This window comes from Athene cunicularia (assembly GCF_003259725.1).
Source record: "Athene cunicularia isolate RWA chromosome 1 unlocalized genomic scaffold, athCun1 chr1_part2, whole genome shotgun sequence".
NCBI lineage: Eukaryota > Metazoa > Chordata > Aves > Strigiformes > Strigidae > Athene > Athene cunicularia.
In genome coordinates this window covers 9142683-9163641 of record NW_020799092.1, presented here as the reverse complement: position 1 = coordinate 9163641, position 20959 = coordinate 9142683, and the positions used below count along the sequence as shown (strand labels likewise).

General features: G+C 37.7%; 1 protein-coding gene across 1 annotated transcript in view; it reads left to right on the top strand.

The window, feature by feature from the left end:
- Positions 1-20959, top strand: part of PIK3C2G (phosphatidylinositol-4-phosphate 3-kinase catalytic subunit type 2 gamma) — a 216591-nt gene that overhangs the window by 128302 nt on the left and 67330 nt on the right. Inside the window, 6 exon segments of the mRNA XM_026863441.1 lie at positions 2788-2880; positions 5092-5194; positions 5197-5217; positions 7929-8068; positions 10731-10792; positions 10794-10898. Coding sequence (XP_026719242.1) covers positions 2788-2880; positions 5092-5194; positions 5197-5217; positions 7929-8068; positions 10731-10792; positions 10794-10898 — 524 coding nt within the window.

The window sequence follows — 20959 nt, the reverse complement described above, 5'->3', positions numbered from 1 at the left end:
TAGTGTGGCCAGCAGGGACAGGGAAGGGATCTTACCCCTGTACTCGGCACTGGTGAGGCCGCACCTCGACGACTGTGTTCAGTTTTGGGCCCCTCACTACAAAAAGGACATTGAATGACTCGAGCGTGTCCAGAGAAGGGCAACGGAGCTGGTGCAGGGTCTGGAGCACAGGTCGTACGGGGAGCGGCTGAGGGAACTGGGGGTGTTTAGTCTGGAGAAGAGGAGGCTGAGGGGAGACCTCATCGCCCTCTACAGCTCCCTGAAAGGAGGGTGCAGAGAGCTGGGGATGAGTCTCTTTAACCAAGGAACAAGCGATCGGACAAGAGGGAATGGCCTCAGGTTGTGCCAGGGAAGGTTTAGACTAGATGTGAGGAAGCATTTCTTTCCAGAAGGGGTTGTTAGGTGTTGGAATGGGCTGCCCAGGGCAGTGGTGGAGTCCCCGTCCCTGGAGGTGTTTAAGAGTTGGGTTGATACAGCGCTGAGGGATATGCTGTAGTTGGGAACTGTCAATGTTAAGTTAATGGTTGGGCTGGATGATCTTCAAGTTTTTTTCCAACCTAGACAGTTCTGTGATTCAGTGGGGAGAGGGAATGTATAGCTGGATTGACTGGGAAATAATTTTACTGAGTCATCCATTAAACTGACATCTAGCCTATTCGCCTTTAAACTGGGGGCCTTTGTTGCAGGCAGGGGTGAAAGGGACTGGTGAGGTGGGTGTTGCATGCGTGTCTCACCTTGCACACCAGCTGCAGCAGAGACTGCAAACTCTGAGCAGCCTGCTCCCAAATCAACTGCCCTGCCATGGTGTCAGGATTGACAAGGTCACCTGGCTTCCCTGAAGCTGAGACATGGTTTCCATCCTACCCAGGTAACTCTTGTGGGCAGTTTTTTGCTCATCTAAGACTCTCCCCTGTCATGTATGGGAGTAGCTAAAGGTCTAGACCTAGCTTTCTTTTTGCTGGAGTGACACTACGTACATGCTGAGAATTGCTAAAATATTAAGTACTCACAGTAACTTGCCCTTGTCTATGATCCCTATTAAAAATGACTCAAGAGTAAAGGAAACAACAATGCTTTTTAATGTTACTTGACTTGACTGTGACCATAGTACTAAGGCTCAGTTATTCATTGTTTAGAAATATTTTTCATAAACAGTATTATGCCAGGAATAAGCTGTTCCATCTCTCAGGATGGAAAAGGTATCCAACAGCGAAAGAACAAACCTGAACACCCATATCTATTACCAGTTATAGCTGCCTAATTGCAGCAATTTGTGCTCTGCTTTTGTTCTCTGGCTCATTATCCACAGCGGACCTGATTCTGCCAGGTGCTGATTCCTTCAATTGCCTTTGACCTGTGATTCTCCAAGTCATTGCTATTCAGCCTTGATCTTGCTGAGAACAGAGGTCTTCCAGCACCCCACAGGCTTAGGCCAATTGTGCATGATCTAAGTCAGAAGAGTTTGAAGCCTGCTGCTTCTCACTGCTTTTAGGCTTTTGGAAATAATGACTAATGGGAAGGTATCTCACCATACAGTTGTGCTATTTATACTGCACCAGCTTGGCTGGACAGATACAAAATGTTTAAATATAGGTATCTGAAGAGAGACCTTTTTTAAAAAAAATTCTTATAGCATTACAGGCCATTATCTTGCTATAAATATATGCAGCTTCTTGATTGAACTATGTGTCAGTATAATCATGCAAATCAGAATTTTTAAGTGCTTATAATTACCTAAATTTAACTAATTTTGGCATCATCTATTGATTTTACTAGTAGCAAGCACTGCTCCCAGGTCTATCAATAATGCATTATCTCACAGTAACGTTTCAAGCACTTATTGAGACATTTCAATTCAATTCAATTGCCAAACTTCCATTGGGGTCAGGATTTCACCATCAATAATAGCTATTGCATGTCACAGAGGTATGTTTTGGCTAAGACAATATTTACATGCTTGCACCATGCTTTGAGATGTTTAGATGAAAAGCAAGAGACAGCTATCTAGTATTGTTTTTATTCAAATTAGCCTCCATTGCCCTGCACCTAGTAAGGATGGCAGTAGAGTCTGTGGAGCGCTCATTATTTCTAGAAACCAGGCCATTAATTTACCTTTGTCTTTGGTTGAGGTTTTGGTTGGTTTTTTTTCCCCAGTTTTCTTAATAATGATAATAATACTGCCCTAACTCACAGAGGATTTGCAATGCTTGGCTCATTAATGCTTTTTGAAGCCCTTTGAGTCTTCAGGTGGAGGGAGCTGTAGGGCATGAGAAGTCAAAATTTATGTTTAATTAAGATAAATTCCATACAAATAGATTATAATTTTCAGAGTTTCCTGAATCCCTAGCCAGAGTGAGGTCACCAAAGAAATTAGCAGGTTCTTTGCTTCCATAAAGAATGTATGATTTGGCATTTCTTTTTCCCAGAAAATAATAGGACTTTTCAGTGCTTTACAGATTCTTATTAGATCAGTCTTATGCATTCATCCACTCAGTCACAGCCAAAGTTTATCATTAATAGGACTGGGTGAAAATGAAAAGCAATTAGTGTAGAAAATATTATCCATCCATATAATCTGATTATTGAGTAAAACAAATTGTATGGGAGAAAGAATTTCTCATTTTCCTGACACAATTAAACAGTCAATAACATCAGCAATTATTTATTTTTGTTATCAGTGCTACTGAGCACTATTTAAAGATGGTACCTTTTTCCGGAGGTATTGTATTAGCCTGGTGTTTTGTATGTGACACTTGTTTTTTTTTTCTCATCTTTTTTTCCCTGAAGTCATGTTCATATTTTATGTCCAATGCTCTTCCATTAAAAATCTCCTTCATCAATGCAAATGCTCCAAGTGGAAACATCAATGTTATTTTTAAGGTATGTTCTTCCTCTGATCCTCAGTTCCTTTTGTATGGAAAATGTTGATTTGAAATTCACCTAATTTATGTTTTAAACCTTGAGCTTCAGAATGTTTGATTTGGCTTTGCTGTTCACTTTTCCTAATTATTTTTTACACTAGAACTTTCAATGGAAGATGTTGAGGCAATGCACTGAAGTACCAGTGTTTTGACTGGTAGACAATCAAATGACTTGCATTATTTTTTTTTCTTAGTGGAGACAACCAGGCTAAAATATTAAGTTTATATTTTAAACCTAGTTTATTTACCACACCAAAGTCTCAGAGAAGAGATAATTCAGAACGACTGAATCCATTAGCCTTGTCTGTATTTCTCTAACAAACCAAAATACTGGAGTGTTAGAGACTGCATTTGCTACACAGAATTCTGGCCCTATTAGCCAGCATAGGGAAATGGCCTGAGGAAGAGGGAGGTGAAGAGGACAGCAGAGGAGCTCTGTCTTATTGGAGTTACTTGAAGGAACTGACTCTGAAAATAAACTATGATTTATTTTCCAGTTGTCACCTAGAAAATCTTCAGTGCTTAGGACAGTGCTGTGTCCATCCACAAAAGACAATACATTCAATTTAAAGTTACTTCTCTTTCAAAAGAGAAGAAGTCTTCCATAACAGTGGATACTGTTTTTAGAAATGAATGCTGAAGTTCATGAAGTGTTTGATGGATACAAAATGGTCAGTGTTTCCAAAGAGATTATTCCTAGATCTTTTCCAAAGAGATTATTCCTAGATCTTTTCCAAAGAGATTATTCCTAGATCTTTTCCACTATCATTTTCCAAACCAGAAGTCTAAAATATTGATTAAAATATATTTTTTTTTAAAAAAGAAAAAGATTTCTAGGCTGTCTTGAATTAAATTGACCTTTAGAGCAGCTGCGATTCTCAAGAATAGAAGTACGCTTTCCGGGCATGTTAGGAGGAGGCTAGCAATGTTAAGTTTTTTGGAACATTTAGAAATCTGATTCTTATGCTATTTCATCTGAGAATCGATGTTAAATAGACAGGTTTCTACTTGCTTCAGCAACTTGAGCAAATTGCCTGCTCATGGGGCATTTAAACGTTTGTGCTGCTCTTACCTAGACAGTATTTTTCCTGCCCAATAATGTTCAACAAACAACATCTGTTGAAACCTGGATTTCCTGTCCTTCCATCACCTTCTCCTGCCAGCAAACCATTGTGTTAAAGTATCCTTTACTTGTACTATAGTTCCACTGTTTATTTATGATGGATAATGCGTACATAAAATGATAAGCACTGATATCATACTAAATTGTCTACTGAATATATATGTGAGGGAAGGAGGGAAGGTAAATGGAGAGAATAAGATTTTTCATAGGTTTAGATACTTTAGGAGTCAAGATTACTTTTAAATGAAAGAAAAATAAATTTGGATTTTTTTTTAAAGTCTCTTCAGGTACTCCTTTCGTGGCAGTAAATGTTTGTAGATTAGAATACTTAAATAAAAAGAATGTCATAAAATAAGAACACACTTAAAAATACTGTAAAATCGCATGTATTTTGGATGGGGTGGAGAGGAGGTAATAAAAATAAGCAAGGCTTTTGTTTTCACAGGCTATTTACACAGCCATAGTTGAAAATAATCTCTTCATTACTTCTTGTGGCTACAATTAAAGCCCCATTTCACTAAGATTATTGTTTGACTGACTCCATGGGGGGAACAGTCAACACTGCATAACTGTTTGAAACTGAATATGAATCATGTCACAGATAAAATATAAATTCATTATTAAATTCCCATTTGGCCTGCTGCAAATACCAAGTTGTGAAGCTTAATGTTAGACAAATGCTGTCATTTGTGAAAAGGGATCTAACATTATGTAGACTTTAAAATGTAACTAAATTAAGATCCTTCTTTTGGACTAAATTTTCACAGTCTAATAATTCCATAGGAATAATAAACTGAAAGGCTGCAGTTAATCAGTGAGTATTTGTTACCATTTCAGTGGCTGCCAAAACTGTTTCTGCATATGTGTGACATCTACTCCGTCCTTTTCCAACACGAAAAGATAAATAGCAACTTTGAAGAAAAACAAGAGGGATTTACTGTAGAATGAATGTAGCTATTTTGGTGGGGAGGAAAAAAAAAAAAAAAAAAAAAAAAAAACTGTCTGGTATTGAAGGAGAAACTTCAGTTTCTTGTGCAATTTTCACAGGTAGGCAATGATCTATGTCAAGACATGCTGGTTCTGCAAATTATTTGAATGATGGACAGCATTTGACTCCAAAAGGGATTGCAAATGCAAATGTTCATTTATAAGTATCTAAAGGAAAAGGCCAAGGTCAGTTTTAGATATAAAAGTTACCTGTATTACTTTATTCATATTTCATGTAAACAGCAGTATATAAAAATCCTCCCTTTAACTTTCATTTTCATGGGTGTCTTATTTATCTTCCCCCTTAAAGAAAAAAAAAAAATGCTCAGAATTTCAGTCACTCAAGCCCCGAATTGTATGCTGCCTGCTCCTGAATGTTCATTTTATTTATTCATTCTGCCTCTCCAGGAAAAGTACAGCCAAACTCATTGAATTTTGTAGCAACTTAGGCTAGAATTTTCCAAAAACCTCAATACCATCAGCTTGCACTGGATTCTCAAAAGTAACTTCACACATCAAAAAGAGGGCTTTGGAGAAAATTGTGCATAGCTACCAAACTTTCAACCCAGTGGGAACCTGCGTAGATGCTTAAATGAACCTAGATGCATGTGGCTACAGAAAGTACCTATAGACAAGTGATGGCATCTTCACAGTGTTGATTTTGAAATATTACTGTTGCAATTTATGCTCTTTAAGGCATGCCTGACTCATCTGAAAGCTTTATTTCTCTCTTTTATGATTGTTATAGCAGAGCTGTAGCAGGGATACCAATTGCTTGCTAAAGAAATTTACTGACAGCAACAAGTTTACTATTTTTTACTGACTCTCCAAATATTTTACTGAAAATAATCCTTGCATAAATAGAAGACTGATATATCCAGATTACCTGTTGTATAAAAACTATTAAAAAAAAAAAAAAAAAGAAAAAAGAAAATATTACTTTCTGAGCTACAAAGAGAAAATGAGAGAGGATGCATGATCTGAAGGAACTAGGAGAAAATATAGATGAGTTCATGCACATGGTGGGTGGTTAAGGTGACCTGAGAAAGACTCTTCCCTTCTTTGTAGAGATGGGAGTCGAAACTTGAAGGCTTCTGCTTCAAAGGCAAATCTTACAAGAATACTATTTCTGAATGTAATATTATAGTCTCTCTTATATACTAAGTCTTAATTTGACTTTTGCCAAGAAAGATCCAGGGATCGTCTGCAAATAATACTCTCTGCCTGACAGTCTTTTCCTTTCAGCACCGTAGCAGCAGAAAGCTTCTTGGTGTCTGACAGATTTTCCACACAGCATCTTTCCTTATGAACTACAGAAGTGTTAATATAGTTGATTTACAGTTAATGATTAAGGATAAAAGGACCAAGTGGCATGCCTGTGGTCATACAGGACATGTGCTTATGTAGATTTGTGTACCCAGGTCTTTCAAGTCTTAGGCTAATGACTTGCTCCATGGGCCACGTTTTCCACACAAAGGACGTAGAAGATTATAATTTCATAGTCGTGGGAACATGGAAATCACTCTTCACAGAAATGTGAAAAGCCGATAAAGCACTGGTATGCCACTTTCCAGTCATGGTATAGTAGAGGAACCTGTCACCAAATTAAATTGTTAGAAGTCCTTCCTGTAATGCAGGGGTTGCAGGATGACATGCCAGGGGACCACACATGGGGACAGGGACAGGAGATTGGCAAACCAGGTCTCAGTTCCAAAAAAGGAATTAAGTGCATGCAGTATAGACAGAGGATTCAAGTGAAGCATTGCAAAATGCTTGGCTTCTCTCTACACTTCAAAGTCCCAGTTTATGTCATATTGGATCAGACTAATTTCCGCACTATCCAGTAACCTTTCTCCCAGCTGCGATCAGCATCACATACTGCAGACAAATTTGTGTAGCATTCTAGACAGTAAACACATATGAAATAACTTTATATTTTATAATAAATATCTGATTCTATTTTTTAAAGATTTTTATTGGTTTTGTAAGTATTCTGCCCACTTTGGATCTCATTAAATTGTTGGTCCTGTTGGTACCTTGAGGCAGTTATGTCCACAATATTGTTACTGGTGTTTTTATTTCTCATTCGCAGAACTACCACTTTTTACTAAGTGTCTTGGTTTTTTGCTCCCAAAGCGAAAGAGAAAAGCAATCCTGATCTACATTTTCTATTGCATTCATGTCATGGTTTAACCCCAGCCAGCAGCTAAGCACCACACAGCTGTTCACTCACTCCACTCCTCCAGCAAGATGAGGGAAAGAGAACTGGAAGGGTTAAAGTAAGAAAACTTGAGGGTTGAGATAAAAACAGTTTAATAAGTTAAGCAAAAGCTGCGCATGCAAGCAAAGCAAAACAAGGAATTCATTCACCACTTCCCATCAACAGACATGTTCAGCCATCCCCAGGAAAGCAGGGCTCCATCGCCACCACTCTGAATATCACCCCCTCCTTCCTTCTTCTTCCCCCAGCTTTATATGCTGAGCATGACACCATACGGTATGGAATATCCCTTCGGTCAGTTGGGGTCAGCTGTCCCAGCTGTGTGTCCTCCCAACTTCTTGTGCACCCTCAGCCTTCTCAGCCTACTCACTGGTGGGGTAGTGTGAGAAGCAGAAAGGGCCTTGACTCTGTGGAAGTGCTGCTCAGCAAAAATGAAAACATCTCTGTATCATTATCACTGTTTACAGCACAAATCCAAAACATTGCTGCATACTAGCTACTGTGAAGAAAATTAACTCTATCCCAGCTGAAACCAGCACAATTTATTATATTATAAACTTTTAAGCATGTATTTTGTCTGCATGGAATGATCCAACAAAAGGCAATACGCACTGACATTCTTCATATATTTTTTAAGTTGAAGGTTTTTTATGGAAACTCTTTTCTATCTTATTAGGATTGGTACAGATGGTGCCAGATGCTACCACGCTAGTGAAGATCCACAGGGAGTCTGGACTGATAGGACCATTGAAAGAAAATACAATTAAAAAATGGTTCCATCATCATCATCCTCTGGAATCAAGTTACCGAGAGCTAGCATTATAATGAAGCTTATTATGCATTTCATGTTTTACCATGGGAAAAAATAAACCAAATGGCAGTAAGAAGTGAAAACAAATGACTCAGACACAAGACAAACAAGTCACATGCATAGAAGCCAGGGAATTGACTTAAATACCAGTCTCTTTCTATGAAGATATTGCTTTGGATCAGATGTATTGTAAGACATTTTCTATAAAAATGTGTCAGAGATGTTTTGAAATTTAGAAATAGAGAGAGGCTGAAGTAGAAATTAAGTATTGAACTCAAAACCGTTTCTATTTTAGGTCAGCTCTCTAAATATTTTATATAAACCATGCAAAATTTCCGTGGATTTCTTGTATTTGGAAATGACCATGTCGATACCCACAGTTTTAGAAAGCTGTTTTATCAAAACTAGTTAGTCATATGAAACATAAGATGACGCTTTTCATATCATATTGTGGGATCTCATGTAATGTATCTGCTTTTATGAAACTAGACATTATGTATGAGCCAAAAATTTGGAAATTATATTTATAGAAGCAGAGCTTTCCCAAGGAACATTTTCTATTAATTCTTTGTTGGCTGAGCATGTTCTGAGGCCCATGAAAAACCTTTTACTGTTTGTGTTACTAAGACAGTTTTTAGAACCCTACTCTGTGCTTACAGTAGATTAGTAACCAACATTTTATATTTAAAGGGGAGTTTTGAGTGTTTAGCACTCTGAAAATGAAGTCCTTTTCTAACAGCTCATTAGTAGATGTATAGTATAAATATGTTCAATAAACTTTAGTAATTTTGTAATTCTATAGGCATTTTTCATCCACATTTTCAGTAAGAACACTTGAATTCATAGTATATCACCTTGATTCAGTTAAACAAGAACAATCTGTATAGAATGATTTTGTTTTTTAACAAGGTTGTATATTTATAGTGTTACGGTTGAAGTGCAGCCAACATTTCAACTGAAAAGTGACATACTATTAGTTATTGATTAAAACCCTGATTTCTTAATGTGGACTATTCTAAAACTAATTTCTACACATTTTCTTTCAATTTTTTAAACACATAAGTACAACTGGATCTGATTGCATGGTGCAGGCATAAAATTACTACTGTGCATTCACTTTGCACTTTGTGGTGTATGAATCTTTCTCTTTTTTTTACTCCTTAATAATTTTTTACTCATACAATACTGTATTTAAGGTGCTTAAAAACTAATGCAGAATAAGGTTTAATATCCTCATTTTACAGTTGGGTGAACAAAATCATAAAAAGCTTAGGTGTTTTATCCAAGGTTATCAAAGAGAATAGGTAGTACAGTTAGACATAAATTTCAGCCAACTCTTGTGCTATGCATTAAGTCTTCCACAGTGCTGTCATCCATATCAGCCATTGCAGGTGGCACCCTGCATCTACAGGGAAAACCTGAATGCCTCAAAAGTTATTTGCCTTGGCTAATGTAGATTTTGTCCAAAAACATAAAGATCACAGATTAGGAATGTTTTGGTTGCTATATAAATTAATTACATTATGATTTAGATTAATGGGAAAATAAGGAACTTCTGAATAATTTTCTGCTTTTTCAGTTCTTAAACTCTAGTAGGTAAGATTTTAAAAAGAAAAAAGCTATTCCTTATGCTTTGGGGTAGAAGAGTGATCATCATTTGAATCAGGATTAACTCTCCCCTGAAAGGGAACACAATATATGTGTTGTGAAACAGGTTGGGTAGGTTCTTCTACTGGAAGTCACAGTTTTTAAATACATCCCACTGAAGTTAGCAGAAAACTTGAAATCCATCTATGGGTGTCTGGTGAGCAGATCATTAGCTTGTAGATTTTTTTACATCTGCTATGGGCACATTTTTGGCAAAGAGCAACTCCACAATGTAATATTGTAGAGACAGATCTGACTGAGCCAGTCTACTCACAGGAAGCAGACTAAACATGAAAGTGCACATCTCTGCCATGTAAAAGAGAATCAGAGGAGTGGGTTATATTAATGACTGCTAGACTGGGCTTTGGTTTATTCACTCTCTTGAGGGTCTCTGCACAACAGTAGGTTTGATCCCATAGTCTATTCAGATTTGCAGATTCTAATTCTATGAGCAGAAAACAATTTAGCCATTCTTTCTTTCAGTTCATTTCAGTAAAATGGGGTTTGATTCTTTGGGTTGGTATACTATGACTTGATTACTTGGGATCTGAGAAAAGCAATTGCATTGGAGAAAAAAAGACCCATGTAGGTACAGAACAGTACAGTGGGTGCAAAATAAGCTACTTTCTTTACAAAGCAAACAGTTAAATTTGTGGATTTCCAATTAATTTCCAAGCAATTGTTTTTACAATATACATGGAGGGTGTTGAACAGAAATATCAGCTTCCTGCTGAGAAGCTTGCTTTACTTAGGTACATTCCACCTTAGAAGTTTTCCACAGAATTCCAAGTATCCATAAAACACAAATGGAAAACCTCATGCAGAAAATTGTTCTTGCATTGCCATTTTGAAATTTGTGTATTACTTGAGTACCGTTCCTATGAACACCTGTCTGTTAAAATTTTAGCAATACACATAGCATTTGTAGAAGTACAATTTTTTATTTTCTTGTTAGTGTCACAAACAAATGTATCTGTTTATATATATATTTCTAGTAAGTGCTTTTGTTTCATTAACCAGACATTAAGGAATTTCTTTTATTTGTGCACTGTCTGGTATGTTGTTACCTTCATTCTGGGAGTCTGATCGACACAGTGACAATGTAATGCTGACAAATGCTGGACACATGTTCTACATAAATTTTGCAAGATTTTTAGGTCACACACAGACATTTGGAAGCATAAGAATGTCAGTATCTATAGTAACGCACATAGTAAGCTTTAGAGCAATGTTCTGAAATTTCACAGCCTTTTCATCTTCCATGGAAAAAATACAAACGAGATCGTGCTTTTTTCCCTGAGTTTTCCAAAACAACATCTTTTTGTTATTCACAAAACTCTAAAAATTATAAGAATAACTGGAAAAGAAATTAAAAGTAGATGTTGAAGATCCCCTTTCAGTCTAAAAAGAAAAATTAAAATTCTTGTTTGGTCAGAGATTTCAGTGATACAATTAATTAGTGACCACAATAGTAGATTGGACTATGCCAAAAGAATTCTGATTTCCATTCTGGTTTTTATTGTTTGTTTGGTTAGTTTGGTTGGTTTTTTTTTTTTCTAATATACAAGTGTACCTATAATCTTAAACCACAGATGTTCTAAATTACCACTTTCTTCCCATATTCAGAGAAGAAACCAAATTTTCCAAACAGACACGGAGAAGAATTATATTATGCATCTGTGGGTAAAATTACAAATTTTTTCTTTACCTTTTGAAGCCTGACATCTAACCAGACTGAGCTCAGGGGTTGTTTTGCAAATATCTGATTTTACCTACAGAGGACTGTGATTTCTCTGTTTGTATCTATCTGTGATGTAACTATCCCATGATAAAGATAAATAAAATAGTGTGATCATGTATTCTAGTTCCTAATTTGAACATATGGAGGAATGAATTGGGATGGAATAAGAATAAATAGGACAATGCCAGTATGTGCAAAACACAAAGAAGCTGTTATAGCAGAGAATGGATAAATGATCCCCAATACTGATGAGTAGTGTGTGTGTGTCTTTCCTCCATGTTTCCTAATAATTTCCAGAACTAGTCCCAGAATTATGTTTGAACTAATTTTTCCCTTCTCTTTTTTCTTTTTTTTTTTTTTTTTTTAAGATGGCCTTTGACTATTCTAGTCTATCTCAGTGTGTGTGTTAGAAATAAGTGTGAGAGTATTGATATGAGGGAAGCTTATGGGGATAGTAAGTTCTTCTAAACCAGGTAGTCAAAAGATTTAGTTGCAGTGCTGAGAATTATCATCAATCATTCAAGATATGCTCCCTTAATCTTACTTATTTGCTGTGGAAAAAAAAAAAAAAAAAAAAGCAGAATAGAGTAATAAAAAAAGATACTCATGTACGCTCAGAGTGAAGTGCTGCATCCCTCACTTCAGCAAACCTCCTTTTGGAGCCCAACGGGAATTTCCTTGAGCAGTAATTTTACATGAGCAAAGAACCATCTAGTTTGAGTGAACAATGGGACAAAGCAAATATATGGGGGACACAACCAATTTTAAACAGAAATCATGTAATAGCATTAGTAAAAATAGATGTTAATTTTATTACTTTACAACTCAGTCATACTACACCTTCTTATTGACTCTAAAATGACTTAAAATACTGTCACTTCCATAAACAGCAACCATTTTTTTCCTGTTTCTCCTTGTAGTATATTGCTTTTAAACTATTGGATAAAACAATATATTTTAGGACCTCCATTCATGGAGTGCCCTCATGGTTCCTTAGTAAAACTAGCACTCACACTTAACAGCAGGTTGTGAACATCATGGGATAATGGTTGTCTTCCTCATATCTACATACAATTGATCAGATATAGTATTAATGCCTATAGTTCTCATAAGCTGTATGCACCTTCATGAAATGTAACATATTATTTGTAACACAGGAACACTGGGATATGCACTTCTACATCCCATAAGTTTCAGACTCTCAAAATTTGAAACCCTCAGTGCTATTTGTAGCTACTAATTCCTACAAGGCAAAACCTGAAATAGGTTTAATCCCTGGTTTCTTTAACAGCACTTTATATTAGATTTTCATTTGAGTTATTCGATTTTTATTTGAATTCTTAGCACTCCCCAAAATATCATAACCTTATAATAATATTGATAAAACAGCATCACAGTGCTTTCAAATCTTCAGAATTATTAGTTCTGACCCTGGAGTAGATGCTAAGATGATGAAAAGCATCTGATACAAGTCCTTATACATGCAACTGGTCTTTACATATATCACACAAACTTTTTTTTTTTTTTTTTGTAAAATGAAATCTATGCAAGGGAATGAAGGCTTATAGAAAAGGAGTCCCTATCTGAACTGTTTATAATTGTCATTCCTTTCAGAATTTAGGAAGCTGCTTGCCACAGCTGTCCATTTTCTGTTCTCAGAGAGGGCTTTTAGTCATTACCAAACTCTTATTCTTCATAAAGCTTCATGAGGATAGGTCCTCTGCAGTATTCTGCATCTGAGTATTTCTTCTGACGTAAATAAAATGAAAGGCATACATGGCAGCTTTGAGAATCACACGCTGTCAGGCATGGGCTGCAGTTCTTTCTATCAAATTCAATATGAGTCTTCAGAGAACCCTCTGAAGCTGATATGATTCACACAGTCATGTTCACTTTTGCATTCATGATTGTATAACACCCCAACGAGGGATTAGTTAAGTTTTCTAATTTCTGCCTTCATCTTTAAATGATGCCCAATAAGTCTGCTCAGTTTTGAGTCCGAGGCATGAATCGGTAGCTCAGCTCTTACAGATTTCAGAGGGAAGAGGAATCAATAACTTTTTCTTTTCCAGTTCATGTACCTTCACAGTGCAGCAAATATGTTAAATAGTACTAATAACCTGTCCTTACTTGAGTCTAGGAACTAATGTTTCAGAAGTGTTGGAGGGAGATATATGATGTATCTAACCAATAGCATACTAACAGCTTGGCAGGAGGAATTATTCCCAAAGTCCCAAAGGGAACTTTCCTACTGAACCATGAGATTTTTTTTTTTTCCCTAAATCATACAAGATGACACATTTTGTTAATGGTAATAAAATACTCCTTCTTTCATTCTCTAATCCAGTCACCACAATGTACCCTACCTTCCCCTAAAGTAGTGAATTCTGCAGGCACACTTCAAACTGTATGAAAAAATATTACTCGTTTCATATGTATATTTCATAAAACCGTCCTATTCTTTATCTACTGAGCATTCTGTGGCAATCATCTTAGACCCATTCCGAGTTAAATAGGTGTAATATCATCCAGGTAATCATATGGGACTAGGTCAGTCATCAAATGGTACGGAAAAAGGTGTCTGGCTCATGGTTGTATGTGCCATGCTTTCTTTGCTTTTGTTTTCTTCTTTTCAGTTCTGACCAGTTCTTTTTGAGAATTTCTTCTTTGGTGAACTAAACAATAAGAGATTTATTTAAATTCTGTACTAACCGAGCTAATCCTAACTTCAGCACTCTCCACTACCAGTCAATTCCAACACTGTCATCTATATTTTTTCAGTTAACGTCATGTAGTCTGAAACCTGATGGCAAGATATAGAGTAGTACAGCTCATGGCACACTGCAGATTCACCTTTTGATAACCTAGGTGTCCTTTCTTCTTTTTAAATACCTAGTCATCCTGTTTATTTACAACACTCCCTGGCTTTTCTTTTCTCTGATCTGAATCACAGAGACCATCTTGTCTCTTTGCCAAACTAATTCCACATCTTGGTGTGGTTTTCCCAGAATTTAAATCTGCTAAGCTGGTTTTCCTCTACAAAGTTAATTACCAGAGGCAGCCTCACTATTCCATTGGGAAATTACATTTTTTTGAAGGATGTTTCAAAAATATGGGAAAAATATCTTCCCACACTTTCTTCTTATGTCAGTGTTTTCCTATACTGAAAAACACTTAAGAAAGCCTGAGCATGTAGAAAAAGTAGAAGTACCTCATTTTATTTTAAAAGAAACACTTTTCATTTTTAATGTAACTAACCTAAAATAAGTGTTAGCGTCTCACTGGGAGTGTTTATTTGAAAAAAAAAAAATGCATTATTTTCAGGTATTTTCTTCTAAAACAGAAAAGTTGGCATACAGACAGGGAAAATTAAGTTGTATTTCCATTCTTTGACTACATTGTATCTGTATGTGTCCCACCTTTTTCCTAAAAATAGGAAAAAGTGGGGAAGAAAGAAGATTGGAATTTCAGAATTTCACATTTGTTGCCTTTAAAAAATTTTATTTAGCATACTCATCAAACAAAGTGTCTAAAACTTGTAAGTAAAAACTTAAAGTATAATCACTGTTGATTTTTTGAATTTGTGCATGAACCTGCATTACCTGCTGAAAGATTCCATTAGGAATTTTCAGTATGCCTCTTTATTAATTCATTTTTTACAGTTAAATTAATTTTTTCTGACATGATCGATCTGGAGTTATTAGTTCATGTGAACTGGTAACTCCTAATTATTTGCCACCATCCACTTTCAGCACTTCCTATATGTCACCCTCCAAAAATCTCTGACTGAAATCCTGGAAAGATTAAATTTAATGACTTAAAGCCCCTTAATAGCCCCAATGATCTTTATAAGAATATACAGATGTTTAAAGATAGTCATGCACATAAGTCTTTGCATAAAGATGGAAAGGTGAAATGGATAAAGACCTAAAGGTGAAAAAAATGTCACCTCCAAGGTAACAGGGCCTAAAGGGTCTGAATTTATGAAGCAAGAAGTCCATCAGTTCTGAAAGTCAGTTGTCTCTAATTGCCCTGAATTAAACTCCAAAAGCACAAATCGAGTCTGAGAATATATGAGCAGCACAAGTTGCAGTTGTGAGTTTCAGATGCACTCCTGTTATCTTTGTCTGCCTTGAAGAATAGGTGTTTATTGTTGCTGTTTTGGTGATTTCTCTAATTATCAAGCCTGGATAGTAGTTACAATTGGTTGTTTGTTTTCACTAATAGCCTCCTGTGGAGGCCATTCAATTAAAGCTTTTTGAAATTGGAGTAAATTATATTCACTGTCCACTTTGTATCCTTAATTTTTGTATTTATCCTTTTCAAAGTACCCGGACAGTTAAGAGGCGCATGGATATAATCCTATCCAGTTTTATTCGCCCAGGTGTGTTGTTCTTCTGCTGAATGGTGTTCCCTGGAACGCAGTTCTCATCTGCCACAATTCTCAGTATCCTTCTTGGCTTTTCATTTAGTTCAAGTGTGACATAAACTGCTTCAGGAACAGACACTTTCTTGGAAGAGTTATCATGTGTTCTTGTTAATAAGCACCTGGGCTAGAGAAATTAATGACTTCAGAGACACCGGTGGCATCCCCTCCACTTTGGGAGATATACTACACATGAATTATTTCAGTGACTCCCTATCAACTTCCTACTTCAGAGACTTCTTCATATCCTCTCCTCTTTCCTCCTTTTCTTTCTATTAGTCACCCGTGATTTCTTGTAGAATGTGACTCTAGAGAAAGTTTAACAATAAAACAGAACTACAAGGGGGAAAAAGACTGCTCACTGTCCATTTTGTTTATATTATTTTTAAATTATAACTGTGTACAGAGGCATATACTTTCTCTTTCCTGCTCCCATAAGAAACATTTTATTGTATTATCTCTTTGTCCAAAAGCTTTCTATACCTACCTTTGTATGTTCAGGGAGAGCTGTTCTCACACACAATCAAGTATGCGTCAAGCACTTTTAAACTAATCTCTTTTGCTTGGTCTTGGTATCTTTTTCACTTGTTCTGCACACTACAACTTTGTCCTTTATCCTTACTTGGAAAGCATACTGATGTATTTAATTAATGTGGGATTTAATCCCCTGCCCTAAGGAATTTCTGTGAAATTCTATTTCTTAATCACTGGTTTATTTCTCTATTTTGCCTGGTGATATACAAATCTCCTGCAACCATCTATTACTGTGTTTTCCAAATAGCCATTTCATACTGAATCACAGAATCATCTAGGTTGGAAAAAACATTGAAGATCATCTAGTCCAACCATTATCCTAAAAATGACAGTTCCCAACTACACCAGATCCCTCAGCACTATGTCAACCCAACTCTTAAACACCTCCAGGGATGGGGACTCCACCACTGCCATGGGCAGCCCATTCCAATGCCTAACAACCCTTTCCATAAAGAAATGCTTCCTAATATTCCGTCTAAACCTTCCCTGGCACAACCTGAGGCCATTACCTCTTATCCTATCACTTGTTACTTGGCTAAACAGACTCATCCCCAACTCTCTGCAATTTCAGGTAGCTGCAGAGGGTGATGAGGTCTCCCCTCAGCCTCCTCTTCTCCAGACTAAACACCCCCAGTTCCCTCAGCCGCTCCTCATACGACCTGTGCTTTCATAAACCCATGCTGACTGGGCCTGAGCATCTTCTTGTCCCTCACGTGTTGTGCGATGGTACTCAGGATGAGCTGCTCCATCAGCTTCCTGGGCACTGAAGTCAAGCTGCTGGGACTGTAATTTCCCGGATTAGCCTTCTGACCCTTTTTGCATATGGGCATCACATTGGCCAATTTCCAATCTGTCAGGACCTCCCCAGTCAGCCAGGACTGCTGGTAAATGACGGAAAGCAGCTTGGCGAGCACCCCAGCCAACTCCTTCAGCACCCTCGGGTGTATCCCATCCCGTCCCATAGACTTGTGTGTGTCTGTGTGATGCAGCAGGTCACTGACTGTCTCCTCCTGGATTGTGGGGGGGTCGTTCTCCCAGTCTCTGTCTTCTGGCTGAGGAGGCTGGATTCCCTTAGTACAACTGGTCTTGTATTAAAGACTGAGTCAAAGAAAACTTTATGCACCTCAGCCTTTTCCTCATCACTCGTTGCCATGTTTCCTCCTGCATCTAGCAGGGGATGGAGGCTCTCCCTAGTCTTTGTTTCACTGCTGGAAACATGTGAAACATTTCTTGTTATCCTTGACTGCTGAAGCCAGATTAATTTCTAGCTGGGCTTTAGTCCTCCTGATTTCCACCCTGCATAGCCTCACAGCCTCTTTGTAATCACTGTGTGTGGCTAGCCCCTTCTTCCAAAGGCTGTAAACTCTCCTTTTCTCCCTGAGTTGCAGCCAAAGCTCCCTGTTCAGCCAGGGTGGTCTTCTCTGGTGTTTGCTTCTCTTACAGCACCTGGGGACCGCCTGCTCCTGTGCCATTAACACTTCCTTCTTAGAGAGTGCGCAGCCTTCCTGGACCCCTGTACCCTTCAGGAGAGTCTCCCAAGGGATTCTGTAAAGCAGGTGCCTAAACAAGACAAAGTCAGCCCTTTGGAAGTCCAGGGTGGCAGTTCTGCTTAGCCCTCTCCTGGCCTCTCTAAGAATAGAGAACTCTATTATTTCATGGTCACTGTGCCCTAGTCGTCCTCCAGCCACCACATCATCCACCAGTCTTTCTCTGTTCACAAAGAGGATGTCCAGCAGGACACCTTCTCTGTTCAGTTCACTCACCAGCTGTGTCAGGAAGTTGTCTCCCACACATTCCAATAATCTCTGGGACCAGTGCCGCTCTGCTGTGTTGCATTTTCAGCAGATGTCTGGGAAGTTAAAGCCTCCCACAAGAACAAGGGCAAGTGAACGTGAGATTTCTCCTAAGTGCCTATAGAATATTTCATCCACCTCACTGTCCAGGTTGGGTGGTCTATAACAGACTCCCACTACAACATCTGCCCTGTTGGCCTTCCCCCTGATTCTAACACAAAGACACTCCACCCTGTCTTCACTACACTTGTACTCAAAGCAATCATAACAGTCCCTAACACACAGCACCGCCCCACCACCTCTCCTTCCTTGTCTGTCCCTCCTAAAGAGCTTGTAGCCATCAACTGGCGCACTCCACTCATGACAGACATCCCACCATGATGGTGAAAAAGACCTGTTAGCTGAATATTTGGTAGGTATGAGGTAAAATCCCACTTGTTCTATTTATTTTAAAGTGACTTTTAGGTCTGGGTTGTTTGTTGTTTTTTTTTTCCCCACTACTTAAAGTCAGTCAGAGCACAAAAAGCAGTTGTCCAACAATCCCTATTAACAAGAGGAATTGCTCCAATCTCCTTGCAAATTAACTCTCAAGTGTTTTATCACTGGGGTTAGTAATAAACTCCTAACAAACCTGGAAAATTTAATAGTCTTAGAAATGGTATAAGGCATCAGGAATGCTGTACTGATCACTTTCAAATATAGGTATTGAATGTGAAGTGTATAAAGGTTTTAAATCCACTTTAACATTGTTATGCAGTCTGACTGCTGGTGACTTTGAGTGAAGGCTGCTTTATGTTTGTTTATCTGAATAGAGGATCCTAACTCAGCTCAGAAAGTGCCTGAGTTGGACACAGTAGAGCTTGTAACCAGTCATTATAAGATGGACATGGCTGCAACAGCACAGTGTTTGAATACTGTTGAAAACATGTATGTTCTTAAAGCAGAGTACATCTTCTTTCAGGAAGGATCTTTTTTGGATTCTTCCAAAATATAAAATCAGCTGACTGTACAAAATGGGTGAAATCCTGTGACATAAGTGAATAAATTCTGCGGTCTGACTGCAGAATAACTAGTGATTGCAGCAGAGATGGGGGGAAATGCAGCCAGAGTGAAAACCATCAAGAGATGCCTCAAACTGGTTTCTGCTTTCCTGTCATGAGTCTTGACAATTTTGTTGTTACAAGGTAAGGTTCCAGATGAGTCCCTGTGGCAATACATGCTGCAAATACTAGGTCTACAATAAGAACAGTAACCATGTCTGACCTTAGCTGTCAACATTTGTGTTAGCTATACTGTCACTTAGCATAATGATCCTAGGGGACCAGGTGTCATCAAATCTCTATGATTTACAAACTCACTAACTCTGGCCCAAAATGAAAGGGTTTTTAGTTAAGTCACATTCCCTTGCACTTTGAACAGGCAAAGGGATACAAATAAATATTTGTTACGGCTCAGTTTACATGGGAAAACTAGATGTTAAGAATAATGAATCAGAGCCCTTAGTTTAGGCAAACATTATAGCATTATAGCTTGTTTTCTACTATATCTGTTAAGCATGATTAAATCTTGATGTAACCAATTCAGTTACTGACAGAAACAGATAAATGTTTCAGAATAGGCCAGTCTAATGTGTGAAATATTTCTTTTACTACTGATCAAAATAGGGTGTATGTTCAACACAGAGATTGTACTGGATAGCTAATATTAAAGCTCTGACAGTGAAAATAACGATAATAGCAAAGTTGATATATACATAAGAAGAACTAACTAAATGAATAAGTAAGACCGTAATGGTTTAAGAACTGTCCTCAGTTACCTAAGGAATTCAGGAGATTCTTTCTAGATTGAAGTTTCTGCCTCTGAAGATAGATGTTACTATAAAAATAACGTGGGTAAAACTGTAATCAGAAATGAGATTTCAAATTTGCAATTAGAAAATTTCTTATGCTGTAGATATCTCAAACAGCAGCAGAATTGGCAGAAAATAGATATAAAACCATGTTATCTGGTATAGACTTGACTCTTGCTCATTTGATTGAAGAATCTAAATCAGAATGTCTAGGCCATGTAGTTTGTCTGAGCCAAGGATGCTCAGGGCATTCAGGAATCTTTCTGTGTGAGTATTAAGCAGATAATGTCAGCACTAAATTCAGACCAGTTTACCCAGGGCTATGTCAGCTGAATCTTAAAAACCTCACAGAAACAGGCAACCTGTTTCAATATTTAATTATCCTCATGGTGAAGGGGTTTTTTTCTTATGGCAAATCAGAACCTCAGCTGTTTCAATATTGTCTCTTTTTCTTGCCTGGATCCATCCATTAATATCTATAGAAAGTTTCATAACTTTCTATAGATACTAATAGAGTGTTGTTTGGTCTCCTAAAAACCTTCTCATCTCCTGTGTAAACAAACCCACCTTCCTCAGCCTGTCCACACAGGAAAGTGCTCTAGCCTCCAAGCATCTTGGTGGCCTTCTGCTAAACTGACTCCAGTTTAGCAACATCTTTCTTGTTCTGGCAGGGTATGGACTAGGAATTGCTAAGTAAAGGGAATCTACTGGCTACTCCCTCATGAATTCAGCCCAGGATGCTGTGAGCCTTCATCACTTCCAGGGCTCATATTTGGCTCATGCTTAGTTCGCTGCCCATGACCTGGAGGGGCACGGTCAGTGAAGACTGAGGCAAAGAAGGCAATGAGTATCTCAGCCTTGTCTGTGCTCCCATGTCACTAAATCACCAGCAGGCATCACGTTCAA